Source organism: Trachurus trachurus, assembly GCF_905171665.1.
Source record: "Trachurus trachurus genome assembly, chromosome: 12".
In the NCBI taxonomy this organism is placed as follows: Eukaryota; Metazoa; Chordata; class Actinopteri; order Carangiformes; family Carangidae; genus Trachurus; species Trachurus trachurus.
In genome coordinates, this window is record NC_139908.1 from 16,823,221 (window position 1) to 16,845,493 (window position 22,273).

The 22,273-nt window shown below is 41.7% G+C and overlaps 2 protein-coding genes across 3 annotated transcripts in view; both read left to right on the forward strand.

Annotated features, from left to right (window-relative positions):
* Nucleotides 1-8,366: 8,366 nt before the first annotated feature.
* On the forward strand, nt 8,367-16,474 carry cercam (cerebral endothelial cell adhesion molecule; the record flags this gene model as incomplete). The annotated part of the gene is made up of 12 exons (XM_083983228.1): nt 8,367-8,721; nt 9,832-9,942; nt 10,919-11,036; nt 11,210-11,344; nt 11,445-11,649; nt 12,064-12,183; nt 12,357-12,433; nt 12,763-12,869; nt 13,238-13,370; nt 13,819-13,946; nt 14,523-14,726; nt 16,243-16,474. The coding sequence occupies exons 1-12, from the start codon at nt 8,519-8,521 to the stop codon at nt 16,472-16,474; spliced, it is 1,773 nt and encodes a 590-aa protein (XP_083839354.1). The 5' UTR covers nt 8,367-8,518.
* Nucleotides 16,475-19,462: 2,988 nt separating this feature from the next.
* The window catches only part of sardh (sarcosine dehydrogenase), a 42,669-nt gene continuing 39,858 nt past the window's right edge, over nt 19,463-22,273 (forward strand). The window contains exons 1-2 of one of the 2 annotated variants that reach the window (XM_083983217.1): nt 19,561-19,576; nt 20,184-20,229. The gene's annotated coding sequence lies outside the window, so the exon portion shown is untranslated. Of the gene's footprint in view, nt 19,577-20,183; nt 20,230-22,273 lie in introns of both variants that reach the window. The other variant, XM_083983218.1, reaches the window with a different exon arrangement.

Sequence of the window (22,273 nt, forward strand, 5' to 3'; positions counted from 1 at the left end):
CTGACCGCACTGCATGACGTTTAGTGTTTCTCTTGTGCCCCCTCTCTTGTGTGAGCAAACTAGTGCAACGCTGTAACCAGGCACTTGGACATAAAGCGGTGCCTTCAGCGCCATGTGCAGCCATTCTGCTGCAGAAAGGGCAGCCTACTGTAGGCCTCTGTGGGCAAGTGTTTGTCCGGTGTGACAGAAAATGAGAGGATTATATGATGCTCATGTGACAGACGATTGATGGGGCGACAGAGAACGTGTTGTCCTATACTTTAAATGACGCTACATCTCGACGTTGGATGGCACGATCCTCACATAAAGATGCAATACAAAGTGCAAAGAGCGTTTTTCTTCTTCCATAGGCGGAGTAAAGCCTTGCACATGTCCTGTCACACCATAAATTCCCATTATGTTGCATTTGTGCAGGTGCTCTTCTGTTTATTTTATAAAATGTCAAGGTTAAATCTTTTGGCCCTGGGCGCACCTGGTTAAATTATGGACACTGTGACTAATGGGATCAGATTACGTTTTTTTGTTTTTTTGTTTTTACAAGCATTAATAGTAAGAATAGTAAATCAGAATAGTAAGAATTCAGAAGCTGTGTGTGTGTGTGTGTGTGTGTGTGTGTGTGTGTGTGTGTGTGTGTGTGTGTGTGTGTGTGTGTACCAATGGGCTAGAACTGAATTTTAAGCACATGTGGAAAAAAAATCCTATCAAGAGTTGGCACGATTTCATGTTCATGCGTTTTGCGTGAACGGTCCAATATGTGGCTGTAATTCAACAAATAGAAGATGCAAGAGAAGAATGAATCTCTCTCTCTCTCTCTCTCTCTCTCTCTCTCTCTCTCTGAACAGGGATCGGAGTCAAACCCATCCTCATGTCGTGCATATCAGCACTTGTGAATGCTGCGTTTGCGCTGCAGCTTTTTGATGCTTACAAACGCCACCTCCTCTCTCTCCCTCTCTCTCCTTCTTTCTCCCTCTCTCTCTCTCTCTCTCTCTCTCTCTCTCTCTAATAAATCATCCTGACTGATCCCGCCCCGGGCGCAGGGGGTCCTCCTCTTTAAAGCTCAATCCGTTTTTTCCCTTTTCATCCCTCTGAAGAAGCCGAGTTAACCTCTCCTGATCCACAGGGCCAGAGCCCCTCTCAGCCTCAGCCCGCCTCTCATTCATTCAGCCAGTCACTCATTCATTGCTCTTTTTTTGAGTGGTGAAAAGCAAACCCCTCCATATCCTCCTCCTCTCTCTCTCACGCTCTCCCTCTCTCTCTCTCTCTCATTGCCTTTTAATGCCCTGACTCTTCCAAGAGGCGGGAAACTCAGTAAGAAGTCAAGAGGGTCCACTTTCACTCTCACCTTGACATCTCTCACTCACAGTCATATAGATGCACTTCAAACTGTGGGCGAGTGCTGCAGTGCAAAGATGACTTTACCTCATAACCTGTTATTACTGTAATACAGACCCCTGCGGCATAAGAACGAACTCAACAAGTAATGCACATCTTTTAAATTTGTGGACAACAAACATCCTCAAATCAGGAGATTGTTCAACTTTTTTGTTTCACATTATTTAGGATTGAGTAGCAGTCAAAGGAATTTTTATCCTTTTTTATCCCTTCTAAATGTTCCTTTCATTCTGAGATGATTGTGAAAACTGTTTAAAAAAAAAAATCCACTCCAGCTTTTACAGGATAACCAGCAACACACACACACACACACACACACACACACACACACACACACACACACACACACACACACATAGTGCAACACTGTTGACTATCTTCCGTTGTTGAATTAAAGCCTTTTAGCTCAGTAGCTTTCATGTTGGCTGTTAGCCTTGGTGGTGTATAGTAGGGGTGTGTGTGTGTACACACAGAAACAGTAGGGAACCGCTGCACTCCACGCAGGGGCCACTGTGCTTCCCTCCATTCACAAATCAATGTTTAACCCGCTGGCTAAAAGGCCTGGCAGGGGAGAGGGAGGCCCAGTCGGCAGGGTGGGCTATGAAACCATGCCACCGAGAGATGGAGAGGAGAGAGAGGACAAAGGGAACAGGGGAATCCTTAAAATAAACCTCCTCTGGTGAAGGCATCTCCTCCCTGCTGCTAGGGCACAGCTACAGAGGATGGAGAGCTGAGCAGAGAGGTTACAGAGAGAGGCAACGCTGTGGCAGGGAATGTCATTGAAATTTATAGTGGGAAGGGATGTTAAGGCAAGACAGAGCATGGAGTCAAACGGACAAAGAGGTAAATTGAGAGGAGAGTTTCTGAACAGGCTCAGTGGACAAACACAATTCCTCTCTCCGTGTACTTCCCTGCTAAAGCACTGTATTTTCTAAAAAGGTCTTTTCGAAGAAGCAGCGGTACACTAATTTCATCTAGTGACCATTAAAGCAGTTGGCTCATCTGTATTGACTGCTTGAAATATTTAAGAGGAGCAACTGTTAGAGATAAGCAGGAAATATATGATGTACAAGCAAGGGACAGTTCAAGGAGACAGAAAGGAAACCAAATACAGAGAGGCACAGGACTGCTGGACCAGTCCTAAGGCCATGATGCATAAGAGAGACCGTTTCACCTTTTATACATAATTCAGTTCTGTGTGAACCTGGTGGGGTTTTTTGGTCTTTTTTTCCCCCGATTTTGCAAATTCCTTGTGTGTGTTACCCGGCTGTAATATTTCTCAGGAATGAGATCTTTTATGAGGCTGTCGAGGTTAAATGAGAAGACAGATCTCACATCTTTAGTTATTCTAATGTAGCCTACTGTAAAGTGAAACAAGCAGGAAGATTTCCTGAAATGCTGTTGGACTGAAACCAAAGAAAACGAACACACAATTTGTGTGAGCGTGGAGGATAAATTCGGTGTGAAAAAAGTTGTGGCACTGATGAAAGGCTCGGCTGGGAAATAGATTTTGAGGAATCACCACTAGCATAATGGCTGTGATTAAAAGATTAAAGGAACATTTTCTTATAGATGAACAACTGAGTGTGTTCTGCCCCTCTCTACTCACTCTGCTCACCTTCTTACTCCTCCTCTGCCACCATCACACACACACTCACTCACACACACATACACTCCTTCCCCCCAAGCATGCCGCTGCCTAAACATCCCCCAGAATTCTTTGACAGTGGCTGCGCTGTTGCTTGGCAACGGGGCGACGGACAGCGTCATCCAGGGAGTAACAGAGACGATGAGAAGCAGAGAAGTCTACACTAATCTCACCATTACTTTGTAGAGATCATGGGGCACAAGGGGTGTTCACAAATATCCTGTAGATTGTCAGGGTGGCTCAGTGTTTGCAAGACTAAAAGATACAGAAGCAAATCCAGCTTTGAAGAGAGAGAGAGAGAGAGAGAGAGAGAGAGAGAGAGAGAGAGAGAGAGAGAGAGAGAGAGAGAGAGAGAGAGAGAAACGTGCAGGGTTTCAAATATCTGAGTTTTTAAAAGTTAAAACAAGCTGACATTCCTGCATCTCTCCTCAACACTAGAAAGCTGCACTAGCTGGAGACAGAGCCAGGGAGAACTTCCTAACATGTCGTTATTTGGAGATATCCCCATTCAAATCCTCAACTGTCATTATAAAATTCATTATCTGCTGAAACAATATATTGTTTTTGGCAGCTTTAAAATGCAATATATCTAGGCTATATTAAAAAAGATCATATCAGAGTTTGAAAAATCTAAATGTTTTGATGATGATATGTTTCATATTCATAAGAGCAGATAATGTAATCACACCTGTATCACTGACCTCATAATCTCATTATTTCCACCATTGCCTGAGCGTTTAGTCTAAGCATCAGATTCTTTGTGCTGACTAAGAGCTGGTGTGGTGTAAAGACCGGACTTGATGTACACAGGTTATTTTTTACTGAAGCAATTCTGTTTAAGTGCTCGACTCAAAAAAAAAAAAAAAAGAAAGAAAGAAAAGCAAACACCGAGCTCACTGGCCTGACTATCAATTCATCCCTACTGCTGTTGGTTGCACTACTTCCCCTCTTCATATCACTGTGACCATATTATCTGTAAAGTTAAGCATTTGAGTCATATTTACACAAAGGAAACAGACTGTGACTGACAGGTAAAAAAAAAATGTATATACGGTATATATATATATATATATATATATATATATATACACACTTTTTGGAGTGATTCAATGATCAGCTGTAGCCTCAGGAGTTTTCCAACCCAGCAGATTAATATAGGAATCATTCAGTTTACAATAAAACACAAGTAACCACAAGTGGAGATTAGTGCTGAAAAGATTAATCAGTTAGAGGGCTGACAGAAAATTAATTGGTAACATGCTGATAATGGACTAATCGTTGAAGTCATTCATCAAGAGAAAAATGCCAAACATTCGCTTATTCCAGCTTCTTAGATGTGGAGATCTGTTGTTTCTCTGTTTTATGTCATTACATATTGAATAGCATTGTGCTATCATGAATAATTATTGGTGATGAGAATCATCATAAGCTGCTGTCACTGGATTTTCTCACAGGCTCAGTAACACAGGGTGCACACACGCACACACAAAAAAAACAAACAAGCAAACAAGTAATACAGGACACAAGTGCAAATAAAACACACAACTAGTGAAATTGTGGAAACGATACACATAGGATGACATGGGAGGAGCGGAGCAGACAGAGTGAAGCTGTTGTAGCTGCTGAGTAAGAGGGTATGTGCCACGGCTCAGACCCTGAGTGACAGGTATTGACCTGCCCAGCCAAAAGACGTCTCTGTGGGAACGCTATTGATTATTGCCACAGCAATAAAGGTCCCGGAAGCTTGTGAGAATGTCACGACTCTCTGCCGCCCTATACCAGCCCCGGTCCCAACACACAAACACAAAGACAGAAACACTTTGGCTCTGACACGTCCTAACCTACAGCCACTCACTCTCTCACGCTAACTATAGTGTTCGGACCGGGGGCCAAAGAAAAGATGAAAGAGGGATGGGTGGCATGGTGACAGCCTGGTGGGCTAGGATGTGGATTTGTTTGTGTGTGTATGGGACAGAGAGTGTGACATGGATGAGTAGTGGGCCCTCGATAGACCCCCCACTGAGCTTTAAGGGGTCAGTTACCCCAGAAAACATATTTACACGCTGGTATTTTTGGTGACATTTGTTTGAATTTGTAGATTCCTGCTCACCACAGAAACTCAAATCTCAAGGTTTTGTGAAAATCAAAGAAAAACTATTGGTGTGTTTGCATATTAATAAAGATACATTAGATAAGATGATATTTTGTTTTTTTTCTTTTTGGGTGAGCTAAGCATTTAAATGAGTCAAGTGGAGCCACACTGCACATACACAACCATACAATCTGGTCAAAAACAATACCGATTTTCTTTTTGTCTTCCCTCTCTCCCCCCCTATCCTTTCTCTCTCTTTCCTCCTATACCCTCTGTCTCTCTTTCACACACCCCCACACACAAACGCCATCTCCACCCTTGACCTCGCTGTGAAAAGTTAGTGCACCCGAGGTTGAACTCTCCCAGATCTGCCTCAGCCACCAACGCTGGGAAAGTGCCCCTGACATACGTATATATGCGTGTGTCCGAGTGTGTGTTTGAGTGTGACTGTGGAAACACTTGGGGTGTCATGAATAGGAAAGATTTGACCCTCAACCCCCCTGACCTGTCCACACAAACCGTGCCTTTAACCCACGGCCGCTATTGTTAGCGATGACTGCTTTAGTTTATTCACAGAAACCGCCAAAAGCGCCTAAATTCATTATATACCACTTTGCTTATTATTTTCCACCCACGTCTATGCCTCTCATGATTTCTCCTTTCTTCACTATTCTCTTCCCGCTGTTCCCATCATTCCTCTTTTTTGCTCTTTTCACACTTTCTCTCCAGCCGACCTAAATGCCTGATCTTGAATTTTCACTTGAGTTCTGAGCAGATTGAGCATTGAAAGTAATATCCATCCATTTTCAGTCTTTTTATTCGAAATGAGTATTTGAATGATTTGATTTCTTCTGCTCTGCATATTTAATACAGTGAAATCAAACACTGTGCCTGTGCCTGTGCGTCTGTGTGTGTGCGTGTGCAGTATGAGTGTGGACTTCTGTGACTGAGACAAGATAGATTTGACACTGCTTCTATAATTAGATTAATGGTATCATTTCTGTCTAATTAAGATGTTAACACAAGCAAAGTATTACATTTAAGAGATAAACAGCACAGAGCTGAGAGACACAACCAAGACACATGCACGTTCTCTACAAACTGGTCGAGGATGATTTAAACCTCCTGAAATGACCTACAATGGACTGAGATCTTGAGTTTATTTCTTTTGAAAACAGCCCTGACAACAGCTGTTGGAGGAGTTTCTCAAATTGGGCTCCCGGGATGAGCTGAGGGTCAAGGTGGCAGAAATCTTAAGTGAACACTTTTTTTGTTCCAGCACACTCAGAGACACAGAGGCAAACAGAGACCGGGTACGACGTAGGCTACTTATCTCCCAGTTATGACCTCATCAGGAGAGACCCTCGGCCATCTCCACTGTCGCACTCAATCAGTTTGTGACTGTTGGTGTTGTTCCACCAGTAAGTGACCCAACACACACGAAGGACAATGCCCCTGTTTAAGAATTGGGGTTACTCAGCAGTGAACTGTCTGCTTCTCCCACTGTGGCACCCTCCGCACCCAAGGAGCATCTTTGACCCTTTTACATACTGAGGAACTAATCTCTGTCTTCTTAGCTCCTTCTTCACAATGGACTGCAACAGCAACAATACCCATAACTCCCCTTATCAACAGACCAGTCAAAGCTAAAAGCTAATTGATAACAACAGAGATCAAATGACAAGATAAAAAATTACAAGTTGTATTGAATTTTTTTTTTTTTTTTTTTTTTTGGGACAGATCTCAGTAATACAAGACATTTTCCAATGTGGTTTCACAGTGATCCACCCCCCACTTCCATCTCTGGAGTCATCCTCACTTCAGTGTGAGGAATTCCAAAAATGCTTCATTAACAGGGCCCTGAAGCCTGAACATTAGTCTTATTGATTATTAGGAATTCCTCATCTCCCTGATCACTTTGTGTGTTCACCACTCATCACTTCCTGGAGGAGATTTCCTGACCCTGTGGTGTTCACAACACCAACTTTATATCATGTGAGTGAAAGGTGTGAGGAAACAGTGGAAGGAGTATTTTTGATAGTTTACTTGATTAAAAGTAGCAATTACACTTGAACTCTTTCATTAAAATTGACTGTCTATGAATATTATCAGCAAAATTTACTTCACTCAAAAAGAACAAACAATAGCTTCTTTGACATACTGAGCCAAGCACAATTTTATCGACTGGAAACTCCTATTCATGGCCTTTGATTAATAAATACCTAAATAAGTCTGAATAAATTAACAGAGAAATACAAATAAAGCTATTATGGTTACAGCTTCTAAACACTTTTTAAAGTGTGTCTCTGTGGTAAATGGGAAACAGCATTTTCCATATCAGAACATTGTATTTAATGATAGTATTATATGTTTTGCATGTAAAATTTAAAACCGCAAAGCAAATATAGCTCTCAAATAAATACAGCTGAGCATAATCCACGCTACATCCCCGCTCTGAGGTGGTCTCATACCCATTATCATCGTTTCTAAGCCAAATCTGTGCTTTCTGAGAAATGTCAGCCTCTTTAGCCTGTGTGTCCTCCTCCGAGGCTGAGCTCCTCCTTGCCCATATAATTGTAATTATATAAGCCATATGCTTTTTATGGGCCTTCTCTTGGATCAAACCCTCCCTCTGCTGGTGAACCTCTGAAACTGCTGCCAGAATAAACACCCCAAATTGCCATGTAGGCCTGCATAGATAGCCTACAATGCATCCTCCATGCTGCCATACTATACCTACTGCATTTTAACTTTATGTGTGTTATCTATTAATTATTTAATGTATGTGCTATATCCCAATGCTTAGTATGCTTATAAATGGAAATACTACAGTGGTTAGTTTATTATTTACCTATTAGCTAAAAAATGTAAATCACTAAAAAATATAGGCTATAGAACATTTCTGACAAATTGGAGCATGTTCCCACATTTTTTTTTGTCTGGGGAAAAGAAACAAATTCCTTATGGGGTTTGTTGAGTGGGCCAGTGCATGTCAGCTGCTTAACGTCATAGTTTCCCCATTTTCCACCAGGATATGTCACCGCCATCCTCTGAGATGTATGAAGAGCCAGACTGTGGCCAAATCACGCCTTCATCTTTCAGGGATAACGTTATCACACTTTTCCTGAGCCATATGAGCCTAAAGCGGAAGTTGTAACTGCAACCCTCTCTAGGACCGGGGATTTGGATTTTTTTCTTGGAGAGAGAAAAAAAATCGAAGGAGCTTGTAGAATAAGTTACAGTTGGAGGGGGTTGAAAAAATTTGGGAAAGCCCTGTTTTTTTTTTTTTTTTTCTTGGAGTGCTGACGCGTCCAGCGGCTACGTGCTGCGCTGCTGAAGCCCCTGGTTGGATTTACTGAGCCGGATCCTCTCAGCCTCCCTCCACCATGTTACTCCACTTTCTAGTCTTAACGGCCTTTGTTACCCGGGCACAGAGTTACTTTTCGGAGGAGAAGTATCCGGAGGAGTCGAAAATGCAGCCTCCCACCGTGGTAATCGCGATCATAGCCCGCAACGCTGCTCACTCCCTGCCCTACTACCTCGGAGCTCTGGAGAGACTCAACTACCCCAAAGATCGCATCTCTGTGTGGTGGGTTTTTGTTGTTGTTTCTCCTGCATGGACACTGCATGGCTGCATGGGGCTCTCCTCTGTTTTTCCTTTTTTTTTTGTATCCGTCTATTGCAGCCGTTCAAAAGGTCAATGGCATTTAAATGAGTTTGTGAAAGCAAGCAGCAGCTCTCCCCCTCCTCCTCCTCCTCCTTCTCCTCATTCTCCCCTCCTCTATCTCCCCCTCTTCCTTGTGAGCCTCTCAGTCTCAGTCAATCTGCCTTTCACTCCGCCACAGTCATTTCCTTCTGTGCATTGCATTAATTTGGAGTTTGTTCTGATCTGATGTTCCTCCCCAACGATGATTTGAATAAACTGTCATACACTAATGATCATAAAAAGCTGCATATGCCCTGACTACTTCAAGTAACTCCCATGTAGCCTGTTTGTTTTGTAAGTTAAAAATTTTGTTCTAAAAAGAAAGATAAACTATTGCATGGTTACCTTACAATGACAAAATAGACCTAAAATGAATTACAAATGTGATGTATGTGTATAGGATATTAGCCTACATCATGCTTTGTGGTACAACATGAACCCTAACATTACATTGTTAATGGGATCAGATGTTTTCAGCTAATTCAGAAAATTAAATGCATGGTAAGTTACAATGCTTAATCACACTGATGTTAAGAGTCATACAAAGGCTCCGTATTTTTTACCATGGAGAGGTTCATGATTGATTTAGACTACACTTAGGCTCTGAATGGTCTAAATCACAGCAACACACTGAGCGCCTACTGTGTTACAAAAGAATGGGCAAAAGTTTTGGTATTGTTTCATGTTTACTAACCCTGATTTTCACAAATTTACTGGAGCTGGTATTGGAGCTCTGAAGTAGCAGTGGGATTATTGAAAGTTTTTCAAATATGTGTGAAATCCTGATCAAGGCTCTGAAAACACCTCACTGACCAGTGCCTCTTGCCCTTTAGCGCTGCTCATAGTGGTAGCTCTTTTAACTGTCACATAAAGGGAACAGATTGTGCATAAGTATTTATGTCGATATTCAGTTAAAACAAATTCACTCTGTCTCATCTTCATCATATCTGGAAACGTACATTCATTTGCACCATCTGTGTCCTCTCTCCTTAGGGCTGCCACGGATCACAACTCTGATAACACCACGGCCATACTGAAGGAGTGGCTGACCGTGGTGCAGAAATTTTACCATTACGTTGAGTGGAGACCGATGGAGCAGCCCACGTAAGTCCAGACGCGAGTGTATCAAACTACAGAACTTTTGTAGTCTGGTTTAACACTGATCCTGTCCTGATCCATGGGTAGAACAAGCAAATCTCACCCAGGACACTTCAGTGGGTGCATTAATATGAGGGGAAAGAAAGGAGTAAGCTCTGTTTCATTTTAGCAGGATCACAGTCAAAGCTTCCCTGAAGTGTCATACCAGTAGTAATGAAATGAATCAAGCCTGCTGCTAATGGCTCGGCTCAAAGCTGCACTTGAAGCTTTGATCTTACTCATTTTTATCTTTTGTTCTTTGCAGAATGAAAATGTGTCAGTACGCCTTTGTAGCATCTTAGTCTGCAGCTCACCTGTGAGTGGAGTCGAATGAAGAATGATGCGGCACGCCTCTGCTCGTTCGTACATGTCTCTCTATGAGGACATCTGTCTGAGCAGAGGAGGAGGTGGAAATTATTTGTGCATACATGTCAAATAATATGAACTCTGCTGCCCTCAGAGTCAGTATACCTCTATATACAGTATATATACACACAGTATATTCTGTGTTTATCATATAGTATAAGTGGAATTTATTTGGCTTTCCACCCTCCAATAGATTCACATACATTCAGTTTTTTGTGTTTTGATATTTATTTCTTAGCAAGAAGGCTTTAGGTTTGATTTCTGGGTCTGGGGCCTTTCTGGGTGGAGTTCATATGTTCTTCCTGTTTCATGCGTGGGTTCTCCCCAGGTTCTCCAGCTTCCTCAGGCCAAAATACATGTACATTAGGTTGATTGGGGACTCTAAATTACCCTTAGTGCCTGAATGTGAGTGGATGGATGGATGGATGGATTGATGATACTTATTTCTTAGTTTTGAACAAATGGTTTTGCTGTATTATTTATTTTATAAAGTTATTTTGTTTCAGCCTGCCTTAAAAATCATGAGATACGAGATAATAACAGTATATGTGGTGTGTGTTGTTTCTGTGTTATGCAGGTTCTATGCAGGCGAGCTGGGTCCCAAGCACTGGCCCAACACCAGATATGAGTATGTGATGAAGCTGAAGCAGGCGGCACTGAACTTTGCCAGGAAGCGCTGGGCCGACTACATCCTGGTACATTATAATGAATCCAACTTGTGACAGCAGAAAAAAAAGATGCATATCACTACCTGCCTTTATTCATCTGTTGAAATATGTTCTTTCTTTGTTGCTGTTATTTCATCCATTGTTGCAGGGAGACAAGATAGTACAATTGCTCTTCTGTTCTCTGCCTCTCTCTGTTTCAGTATGCTGACACAGACAATATCCTCACCAACCCAGACACACTCAACCTGCTGATAGCAGAGAACAAGTCAGTCATTGCTCCCATGTTAGACTCTGCAGGAGCGTACTCCAACTACTGGTGCGGTATCACTCCGCAGGTGAGCAACACTTCAGGTAGTGATGAGTCACCTGTAGGAAGGTTACACTAGTGCAAAGCGTCACCTCCTTATATATGTGTGTGTGTATGGACTTCTTTAGGGGTATTATCGTCGGACAGCAGAGTATTTCCCCACCCGTCACCGTCACAGACTGGGCTGTTTCCCAGTCCCCATGGTCCACTCCACAGTGATGCTGGATTTAAGGAAGGAGGGCATGAAGAATCTGGCTTTCTACCCTCCTCACGAGGATTACTCATGGCCCTACGACGACATCATCGTGTTCGCCTTCTCCTGTCGGGCAGCAGGTTTGTCACAGCTTGATTGTCGGCATGTTTTTGTCATCACATACAATACAATACAATACAATAAATCTTTATTGTCCATCATGGTGGAAAATTGCCTTCGTCTCACCGTAAAAAAAGATGTGAATTTCATTAAAAACAGTTAAATACTCAGTTAAAAAGTTAAGGATACAGTTAGAACACAGTTAAACATGGAATAAATAAATAGGGGAAGAAAAGAAGGGGGTTTGATTCCCCCTCTCTGTCTCCCTGTTTTCCTGTCTGTCTCTCTGATTATCCTATCAATCGTAAAAGGCGTAAAAGATAAAAATAAAAAAAACATAAAAAAAGACAATTTTACTCAAGCAAAGTAAAGTCTACCCTAACTCGCTTTTTCACCATGTTCATTCATTCTTTTATTGATTAATTCCTTTTTAGAGATACAAATGTACTTGTGTAACAAGGAGCGCTATGGTTACCTGAACGTCCCGGCCAAGCCTCACCACACCCTGGAAGACGATCGCCTCAACTTTGTTCACGCCAACCTTGAGTCCATGGGTAAGACCTGACTTCATTGTTTTATTGACAAACTGATACACACACTGAAATAACATGTAAAAAGCAGTTAGCAGTTAGTTGTTAATCTCTCTCTCTCCACATGTTCATTTTGTGAAATTTCAGCTGCTTTTTATTGATTTGTGTTCTTCTCTTTCAACTCTCAACTCAAAAAGTTGACGGCCCTCCAATGCGTCCCTCGCGTTTCGTCTACATGTTCGCCAAACAGAGAGACCTCATGGGCTTTGACGAGGTAAAAGGATTTTTGTGTCAGCGTCAAAGAAAAAAGCATCCCTCAGTTCTTGAATGATACTCAAAATCCAGTTGTTAAATCCATTTTATTGAGTTTAAATAAATGTTCATACACATTTGCTATTGAATGATGGAAACTTAGAGAAATTGAGCCTTTCAGGCTTTTTTAAAAAAGCATTATCTGGCGTGATTGTGAAGTATGTAGTTAATGAAAAGTTGTCTCTGGATGAATATAGTTTAAAATATGATGTGGAAAAGTCTCAGTTGGAGTTTAACAATGTGCATGACAGCTATGACAGAGTTGAATATTAATTTTCCTCCTGGTTCCAGATTTATCTGATAAATCTGCGACGCCGTCCCGACCGCAGAGACCGGATGTTGTTCTCTCTGAATGAGCTGGAGATCGACGTCAAGGTGGTGGATGCTGTGGATGGAAAGTAAGTGTGGCACTCAATACAGTGACAACACTCAGGTGGAAAATGTATTTGAAGTGTTTGTTTCTTAAAAAAAAAAAAGGGAAAATCAATACAAAACATATCAGATACCGAGCAAAAATGTAGATCAGGGAATATCTGATCTACATATATCTGAAAATTCTCCACAGGAACATACTGACATACCAGTACCTCATGATTCTTGCTTTCACTGTAGGTTCATGCTTCAGTTATAATCCCATTTTGAGCAAATCTGAATGAAGACAGTTATGACTGAAAAAATCTATTTTTATGGCTGCAGATGACGGCAAGCAGTGAGGATATCTGTGGAATTATTGGAATGTAATACCTGTACCTGTGTGTGTGTACAGTGCACTGAACAGCAGTGACATTAAGATCCTGGGTGTTGACCTGCTACCAGGCTACTACGACCCGTTCTCTGGACGCACCCTGACTAAAGGAGAGGTGGGCTGCTTCCTCAGCCACTTCTACATCTGGAAGGAGGTGAGAACACACAATTTATACAAAGAGGTCTATGATGGTATGACTCATACTGGTTTGTATTGAGCAATATGATCAAAAGGTGGGTTATAGAAGGATTGTTTGTTTTTGAATGAAACCTGTTTATCATTTCTAAACTCATCCAGATGCCTCATGAGTTAGTTTTTCTATTTATTTCGCTGCAATTAATCACTTTTATAGCTTTAATTAGTCACAGATGGAACAAACATGCCTCATAGACTGAAATCCAAACAACATTTATCTTTTATCTTCTTAGCTAGTATTTTCTTGCTTGTGTGTTTTGTCTTTTTTTCCTTTGCTGTTAAAGAAAGATGACTTAGAGATTTGATTTGAAAAGTTTCAGCCGCATTCAAGGTTTTAAAATCTTGCAAATTAGACCTAATATGAAGCCTGATGGGAAACACAATGTTTTTTTCCCTCCTCTCCCCAGATGGTGGATGAGCAGATGGATAAAGCACTCGTCTTTGAAGATGACGTTCGTTTCCAGTCCAACTTCAAACGACGAGTCCTCAGACTGATGGAGGAGGTGGAGCAGGTGGAGCTGGATTGGGACCTCATGTAAGACAAAGTTTTCCTCCTGTGCTTCCTGTTGGGGCTGGGGTTAAGTTAAGGTTGTGGATGAGGCAGAGAAGTTCAGTCTGTAGAGTATGCTCCAAAAAAGTATGTTGTGTGTTTGTGTGTGGAGGAAAAGGGGGCAGAAGAGAAAAAAAAATCCACATTCAGGAATGCAGCACACATCACTTGCAGCTTATTCAAACAGAGCTGAACAGTGTCAGGGTGTAAATATTCCCCCGTGTGTGTCTGCATACCAATGCTGCTCTGTGTTTCTGAGTCGGTTTCCTGGTGATTCAGGTTGTAAAACACATGGAAACAAACTTTCACGGTGACACGTGGTAAAATATTTTCAAAGCATTTATCGGCGAGCAGGACCAGACTAGGATTTTTTTTCCCTCTACATTTTGGTTTCCACAACTCTCTGGAAATGGTTGGACACATATGCAGAACAAATAACGCAATACAGTTGTTGCTGCTCTTGGCTGCAAAGAAAAGCAACAGATTTCAGCTCTTGAGTTGTCTTGGACTTTTTTCTTCACCCTCTTCTTTTTTCTTTTTTCTCATTTCACGATGCCGCAGATACTTCGGCAGGAAGCAGGTGAATCCTGGAGACGAGGAGCCGGTGGAAAATGTGCGCAACTTGGTGGTAGCGGGCTACTCGTACTGGACTCTGTCTTACGCCATCTCCCTGCAGGGAGCCCAGAAACTGCTCAATGCTGAGCCTCTCTCCAAAATGCTGCCTGTGGATGAGTTCCTCCCCATCATGTATGACAAACATCCCAAGTATGTACTGAGGCCATGTGCTCCTTTTTTCATATTCTCCTTGTTTTAATCTTTGATCTTAATGAGTAGTTTTTGTGATAGTAAAGTGGGTTGGTTTCTCGTCAATCACATTCACACAAAGCGACTTCTAATGTTAAAACTAGTCTCTCGGCATTCTTCCAGCCAGAAATATACCTCAAAGGCGCTGCAGACATTCTTCCTTATAGCTGCCTAAACTTGTGTGCATGCTATATATTTAGTCTGTGGTTTTACAAAAGAGTTTCTCTGAAAAGAAATTCAGTTGGGCCATAATCTCTCTTCTTGTCAGGTGGATATTATACTGCTTTTTAAGCTTTGTCTCTTGATGGTACAGGCCTACAGGTTTTATGGCAGCATCTCTCTCTGGGATTGGTTGTCTAGGTTTTTTGGGGCGATGTGGGATTGTGGACTGTGACTTTTTTTTTTTAGGGCACAGTGTGGTCGCCAGACAGAAAGGAACAGTGGACTCAGATGTGTCTGTAGCAGACTTGTGGTGAACTTAAAAAAAGATTTCTTTTGACATTGAAGTGCCACCATGAGGTTTTAAGTTTTTGTCCTTTAATACAGTGTTTCAATTGGATCCAGCTGCAAAACTAACAACATTTCTGTTTAGTGGTACTCAGCTAATGTAGCATGCTACTGTAACAGGCTAAACTAAGACAGTGAACACGGTGAACATTAAATATGCTACACATTAGCATGTTAGTGTTGGCTTTCATCATGTTAGTATTAGCTAAAAACAACATTGACCTGCTAGCATGGCTAGAGACAAAGGAGAATCAACAGTTACCAGCAGCAGCTTAAGAGTATGTCATTTGCATTTAGCCTACTGTTTGTGTTTTTTTTTTTTTTATAAAGATGTCATAGTTTGCTTTCGTTCTGACACCTTAGAAACATTTCTCCTTCCAACTGTGTCTCACGATCTAATGGCTGCATGTTAATGAACCTAGTTCTGCCCATAACATCCCTGACCAGACGACCTCTCTCATCAACCCGCAGTGATGAGCTAGCAGAGTAAATGAGATACATGTGATCTGCTGACTGTAAGAGATGAAATGGACCTTTGGCTGAAGGGCCTGCAAACCAGAAGGCCTGGCAGTGTGTGTGTGTTTCATCATGTGTGGAAAACTGGCTTAACGCCAACCCACTTTCTCTATCCCCTCTCTCTCTCCCTCTCTCACCTCTGTGATTCTAATTTGATATGCTTGACTGGTCCGCTAAGAATGCACAACGACCGCACACCACACATTGGTCCTGCTGTCGCCCTTCATGTTAAGAGTAACTGAAAATCAGCCTCTGTGAAATGGATATACGTCAAATTAGGTCCAAAATAACAGATATTATCTGAATAAAACTGAATTGTAGGAGATATTGCTAAAGATTGTGCTGATATTTAACTGCTGGTGTGTTTTTTTCTTATGATCAAATTGTTATTATGACATATTAGGTGTTTTAAAGTCTCACTATGTGATCCCTTCCTGCTGTTTTCTCTCCATAGTGAGGACTACATGTCCCACTTCCCCAATAGAAACCTACAAGCCTTCAGCACACGCCCCCTCCTGGTCCAGCCGTGTCACTACGCCGGCGAAGACAAGTGGGTGAGCGACACAGAAACGTCCACCCTGTGGGACGACGACGCGGTACGCACCGATTGGAGAGGTTCACACAAGACCCTGAAGGGGTCGCCGCCACCTGAGATGCTGTCGGCGACCTACAAGGATGAACTTTAGTGCTGAGCTGACGCAGCTGCGGAGAACCTGCCGGTCAAGAGGCCACGAGGTCAGAGAGACAGATGCTGAGACGTGGAACTATTTCTGAGACTATGTCCACTTGTGTCTTACCACTGACATGCTCAGTCTCGATATACAGTACATGGATGAAATATACGGCACAAGGTGATTTTTTTTCTTTTCTGGGGACTGTTGTTTGTCACCATGTAAAAATGGTTGTTTTTATACTTGGGTGTGCCTTAGCAATTCAGTTGCTTCAACTTGCACAACAGATTTTTCTCAAGAACAATCCACCTTTTTTAGATTTTTAACAACTTTTGTAGCTTTAACAATCTTGAGAGTTTACACAGTTTGTATGGATGATGTCCAGAACGTTTTGTTTGAGTGTTTCTGATGATTGCATGATGCTTATTACAAAGGGAAAGTGGCTTCACTTGCAGACTGAGGCCCCAGTAGCTGCACTGCTCACAACTCCTGGCAAGTCTGGACACAAGTCTGATACTGTTATTGATGTCATGTTGGTGTATCTGTATGTCTACACTTTTTTCCATTGGTGCATGTCTTCCATTGGGACTGTTAAGAGATAGTTGTACATAATGCAAAACCAGATCAATCCATTATTCCCTTCACTAGGAGTTTTAAAGTTGATGTACCTCATGGTTTCTAGGGACAGTGTAAGACTGTTTGATAGTTACCAGACTATATGCAGGAAGTATTGTGTTAATGACAATTAACAACACATTGAATGTTTAAACAAACATGAACAATTATATGTTTTCAATTTTTTAAATTTCAAATCATTACTGAAATAATATGGACTTAGTGGACCTCCTCCTTTCAGTGGCTCTATTTGAATGTTTGCGCATTTCATATTTTGACACATAAATTGAACTTCGTGGTCAGAGACGGTGTCATACCTGGACCATGTCTTTGTTTACACACTTTAAAAAAAACCTAAAATTATATTCATGTCTACAGCATAAAAATCAGTGCAGCATGTCAAAGTATTATCTCCAGTTATAGATGATTTGTGTTAAATCCCCTGACTTAAAGCATCCCTGGGATCACACTGAATTGAGGAATGTGTCAATAATTTTGCAATGCTAGTGATGTAATTCTCTCATGTCCCCCATTGATTTAAATCATAATGATCCAGTTACTCTCTATGTTCATTAAGTTGATGTCATACGTCTTTGCATGGATAATGGTGTGATCTCATTTATTAATTTCCTGTCATTATGTGTGTTGCATTTCCTGCATATATCTTAATTTATTGGATTTTGAGTCTCTTTCGATTTTTTGGTTGACAGATGAGTCACACAACATGATGTGCAACAGGCAAAGTGCAATGGCTTTTCCAGCAAAGGCCTCTCTCTTTCTCTCTCTCTCTGAGCAATAAATCTGTTCTTAGATGTTATAAAACAGGATGTTAGGATGGATGACTGTGGAGCAAACTTTGCAGATGTTAATAAAGATGAGTTTTTACACATTTTCATTGTAAGAATGTGGCTATGGATTGTGTTAATTAACAAGTCAAACTTACTGTGGTCAATAAATTAAACAGTCATTTCAGGGGAAAGAAAGTATTACCACATGTTGTACTGTCCAACATTCACCACAAGAGGGCGCTATTCCCCTTGAAATTTGTAAAGGTCTTTGGAATCAGTTGGAGATTTCCATACTTAGTTTTACCAACTAATCCAGCTGTATGAACTGTATTTCACTTTTATGAAACGGCAAATATCTGTTGGGCGTAAAGCCACAGCAGTTAAAGCTATTGTCAGGTTTGTGTATATGAGACAGTTTAATGACCTGTTCTAATACCTATTCCTACTCCTACTAATTCCTCCCTTTAAAAATGTGTCAGTCAGTCTCAGTGAGTTGAGTGTAATTCAAACCGGGTCCTTTGTATTGAATTCTTTTGTTAGTTCTGTGACGTGGCATTTGCAAGCAGCTTCAATATTAATGGTTACCTAGCTACTTAAATTCAAATGCAATGGTACGAGTGTGTTCCTCCCTTTCTTAAATTGAACAACTAGTGTATGTTAATTATTTTTTCTGTTTCCACACACACACACACTTGGCTGTGTGTAAGTGCACACATTTAGCCCTGAGCGTACCACAGCTGTCTGTGCAAGCAGGGATCCATCCGGTTTGAGTGACCTTTTTTCTCTGTGGAACACCCTGTCTGATTGACCAAGATAACTCACAACATGTAACCCATGTGCTTTACTATATACATATAGGCTTGTTGTTTTCATAAGCGTAGGCATATGTATTTAAAACATTATTAAAAGCAGACAACAAAGTTCAAAGGTTGCTGTAGAAAATGTTCTCAATTTATGACTTAGAGCAGAACATACAATACACACACACACACGCACATTGCCTACATAAGACTTGGGGATTGGCTTCAGCTCCTTCATTCAGCTCATGTCCTGTTCAAAGCTGTATGAACTGGAGCGAACCCTCTGTCACAGGAGGGACCCTGAACTCAGCACCGTATTGGCTGCTGGTTTGGAGGTGGGGTTGGTCAGCTCAGCAGGCAGGGGAACTGCATATGGCTCAGAGCATAAGGTTTCATAATTATAGGTTATGGAGGCAGTGTTGTTTTAGCTTTTAAAAGGTTTTCTCTGCGCTCACCCCCTCCACTGCAAAATAAACACAACTATCTATCACATGCCTCAACATACAACTCTGCATTCATGATGTTCAGTGTTGAGCTGATGTTCCACTTCTGCTTGGATTAGTCGCTGGACCTTGAGGACTTCAGCAGTTCCTGCAGCTGCCACCCTGACATCCCCCAACACATGCACACATACACACACTTTCTCTCCCTCTTTCACACACACACACACACACACACACACACACACACACACACACACACACACACACACACACACACACACACACACACACACACACACACACACACACACACACACACACACACACACTCATGTATGCAGATGGAAGAAAAATATTGACAGAACAAATAGATACACAGGAAAAACAGACCACGCCTCCGCACCTTTGCAAAATATCACAGTTCTCAGGGCCAGTATGGTCTCTGAGCGGTGCCGGTGAAAGTGGCAACAGGTGAGTCTTCATTGCCTTACACCCTTTCAACTAGATTATTAAAGCAATAAAAAGGTGCATATCATTGGTTAACAAGTACAACCCCATATAATGCCTACTGAGCCCTGATCCTTGGACTTTTCATGTCCATAAAGAGCGAAGCTGGTGCAAGTTTGAACTCCATAGGTTATGCATAATGTTTCGTATTGCTGATAAATGGGTGATATTAATTTTTAGTATTCTTATTGATTTATTCATAATGATGATTAATTGTTCTGTGCAGTTCGATGGATGAAAAGACAGAAATGTCCTGTAGTGGGTTTGAACCCCTGTGTTGTTGCAGTGACCTCACTTGAGTGACCTCATTTCTAGAGCAGTAACAAATTATCCCTCTTCAGCGTTTGCTCATATGCATGTCTACACTATACTTGGCCGACTGCTCCGCCGGGTGGGGAGGGGTGAAGACAGGAACTACAACTTACAGCTCACCCCTTCTGACAGCTACTGCACCGCCCGTGACACACTTTGTACCACGGCTCACCCTCTCTGACGTACAAAAGTATCCGGCCATTTTCGCGCGACTGCAATCCCCTCACTGCAAACTTTGTTTCCCCCCTCATCTCTTCAGATTTTGCATCGAGCGGTGCTCTGGACGGGCTGTAACAAACGGAAGTGTAAGTGCATTACTGTGGAGAGTGAAGCGCTTTGAAGCAGCGGCTAGTGCATGTCTGTTAGTCTACGTTGCAGGTTCGGTTACGGTGATTTGCATTCAGTGCTTGTTTGTGTGAGAGATCACATGCGGCGTTTAATGCCACGTTACTTTTTTGCCGGCTGCTGCAGCCGCTTCTGGCTGGGTTTTCTGGTTTTTTTTCATACGTGGCGCGTTCAAGTGCACGCATCAAATGTTCCGTTATGCGTGTTAGTTTTTTTTTCTTCTTCTTACGCACAGTAAAGTGATACTGGGTTGTGTTGAGGACAAGCTGTGGAAACTTTACAGTAGGACCAAGCGGTGTCACGTGTTACTAAAAAACACTACATTACTGTTGCATTTAAGCTTTGGATTTGCTACACTCCTTCACATGAAGGTGGTAGAGGTTTTCTCCATTGTGTTTCAGCTTTACAGTCTTTGTGTTTCACCCACAAACTATTTGCGTGTGTCAATTTAAGGCCTAAGGGCAAATGATGACGAATAAGCACTTGGTTTAGGTGGAAGAACTTTACTTTTTGTTATGCAAATGAACCTCAAACTTGTTTCTCCTCATTATCGGTTCCAATATGCAGGCTAGCCGATGAATATTTCAGTGCGATTTGCAATGAAATGTAACTGTAGTGAAGACTGTCAAGAAACATTCATACATTATATTTGGGGGAATATGATCACTTTGTCAGAGAAAGTTGCACTAGATGTCAAGATCGAGTCATAACTCTCACCTGGAAGAAAACTGTTGCACTGTCAGTGTGTAGATTAAGATAGTGGTGCAATGTACGGTAGGCTATGTGCATGGAAAGATAACAACATAGAGCTTGGATAACTCATTGAGAACCATTTAAACCTCTGCAGGATTATACTTAGATACTTAGTATCTCAATAGTGATAGAATAGTGGTAAATCCCAGAAATGGACCAGGCACTTTCTATGTACTTTACTGTCAGACTTTATGGATGATTTGGTCTCATGCTTCATGCTGCATTTGTGTTTTTAGGGGGGTGTTGTACTCTCTGTAATATGCTGCATACAGTAATAATACAAATGCAGAGTAAGATGAAGGTCAAAAAATATTGATTGATAAAAAAAAAACTTGTGATGTGTAATGTCAGGGTTGTTCATTACTGGGACTAATGCACGTGATTAGATCGCCTGATCTTGGACAGTTTTTATCCATCAGCAAACATCAGTCATGTGATGAAGGTAATATTAAACCCAGCAGTGATTTTCCCTCCAAAAGCAACATAGGTCATTCAGTGACCATGCTACCTTTGCAGTCTAACTAACTTAGTGATAATGTGCTAATGTGAACCTTGATCTCCAAAATTTTGTTTTTTGCTGATCATCACCTTTCAGGAGTCCAGATTGCAATGACAAGCAGACTTGTAACATTAGTTGGAGAAGTCAAAGACCCTTTCAGGTGAACTACTGGAGTCAAATAATCTCGAACCATCTCCTTTACCTGAGCCTTCTGACCATTTTGTATATAAAATAATGCGCAATTCCATTTGGTGTGATGATATTAAAAGCCAGTGAGCAAGAGTAACAAAAGTATCCGGTAGAGCAGGCACCACATGTATAGAGGCCACAGTCCTCGCTACAGACGGCCCCGGTTCGAATCCTGCATCTGGTGGCCCTTTCCTGCATGTCAATCCCCCTCTCTCTGGCTCCCCTTTAAAGTGTCTCTCAACTGTACTATCTAATAAGGGCATGAAAAGCCAAAAAAAAAAGTAACAAAAGTATCTTCTGCAACCAGAGCCAGCAGATGCTGTATATATTGTGCACACACAGTATAACACCCATTGATTGTATCCTATACCCACGGCAAATCAGAGTCATGTTACCATTGCTCACCTATAAAGTTACTTCTGAATCAGCACCCATCTACTTGACCTCAGTCACCGGCTTCTCAGCCTCTGTGTGGATCATTGTCTGCCAGCTGTTTGTAGGTGGATGGAACAAGCCACAAAATGCCATCAGAGCTGAGTGGTGTTGCTCTCTATCTATAAGAA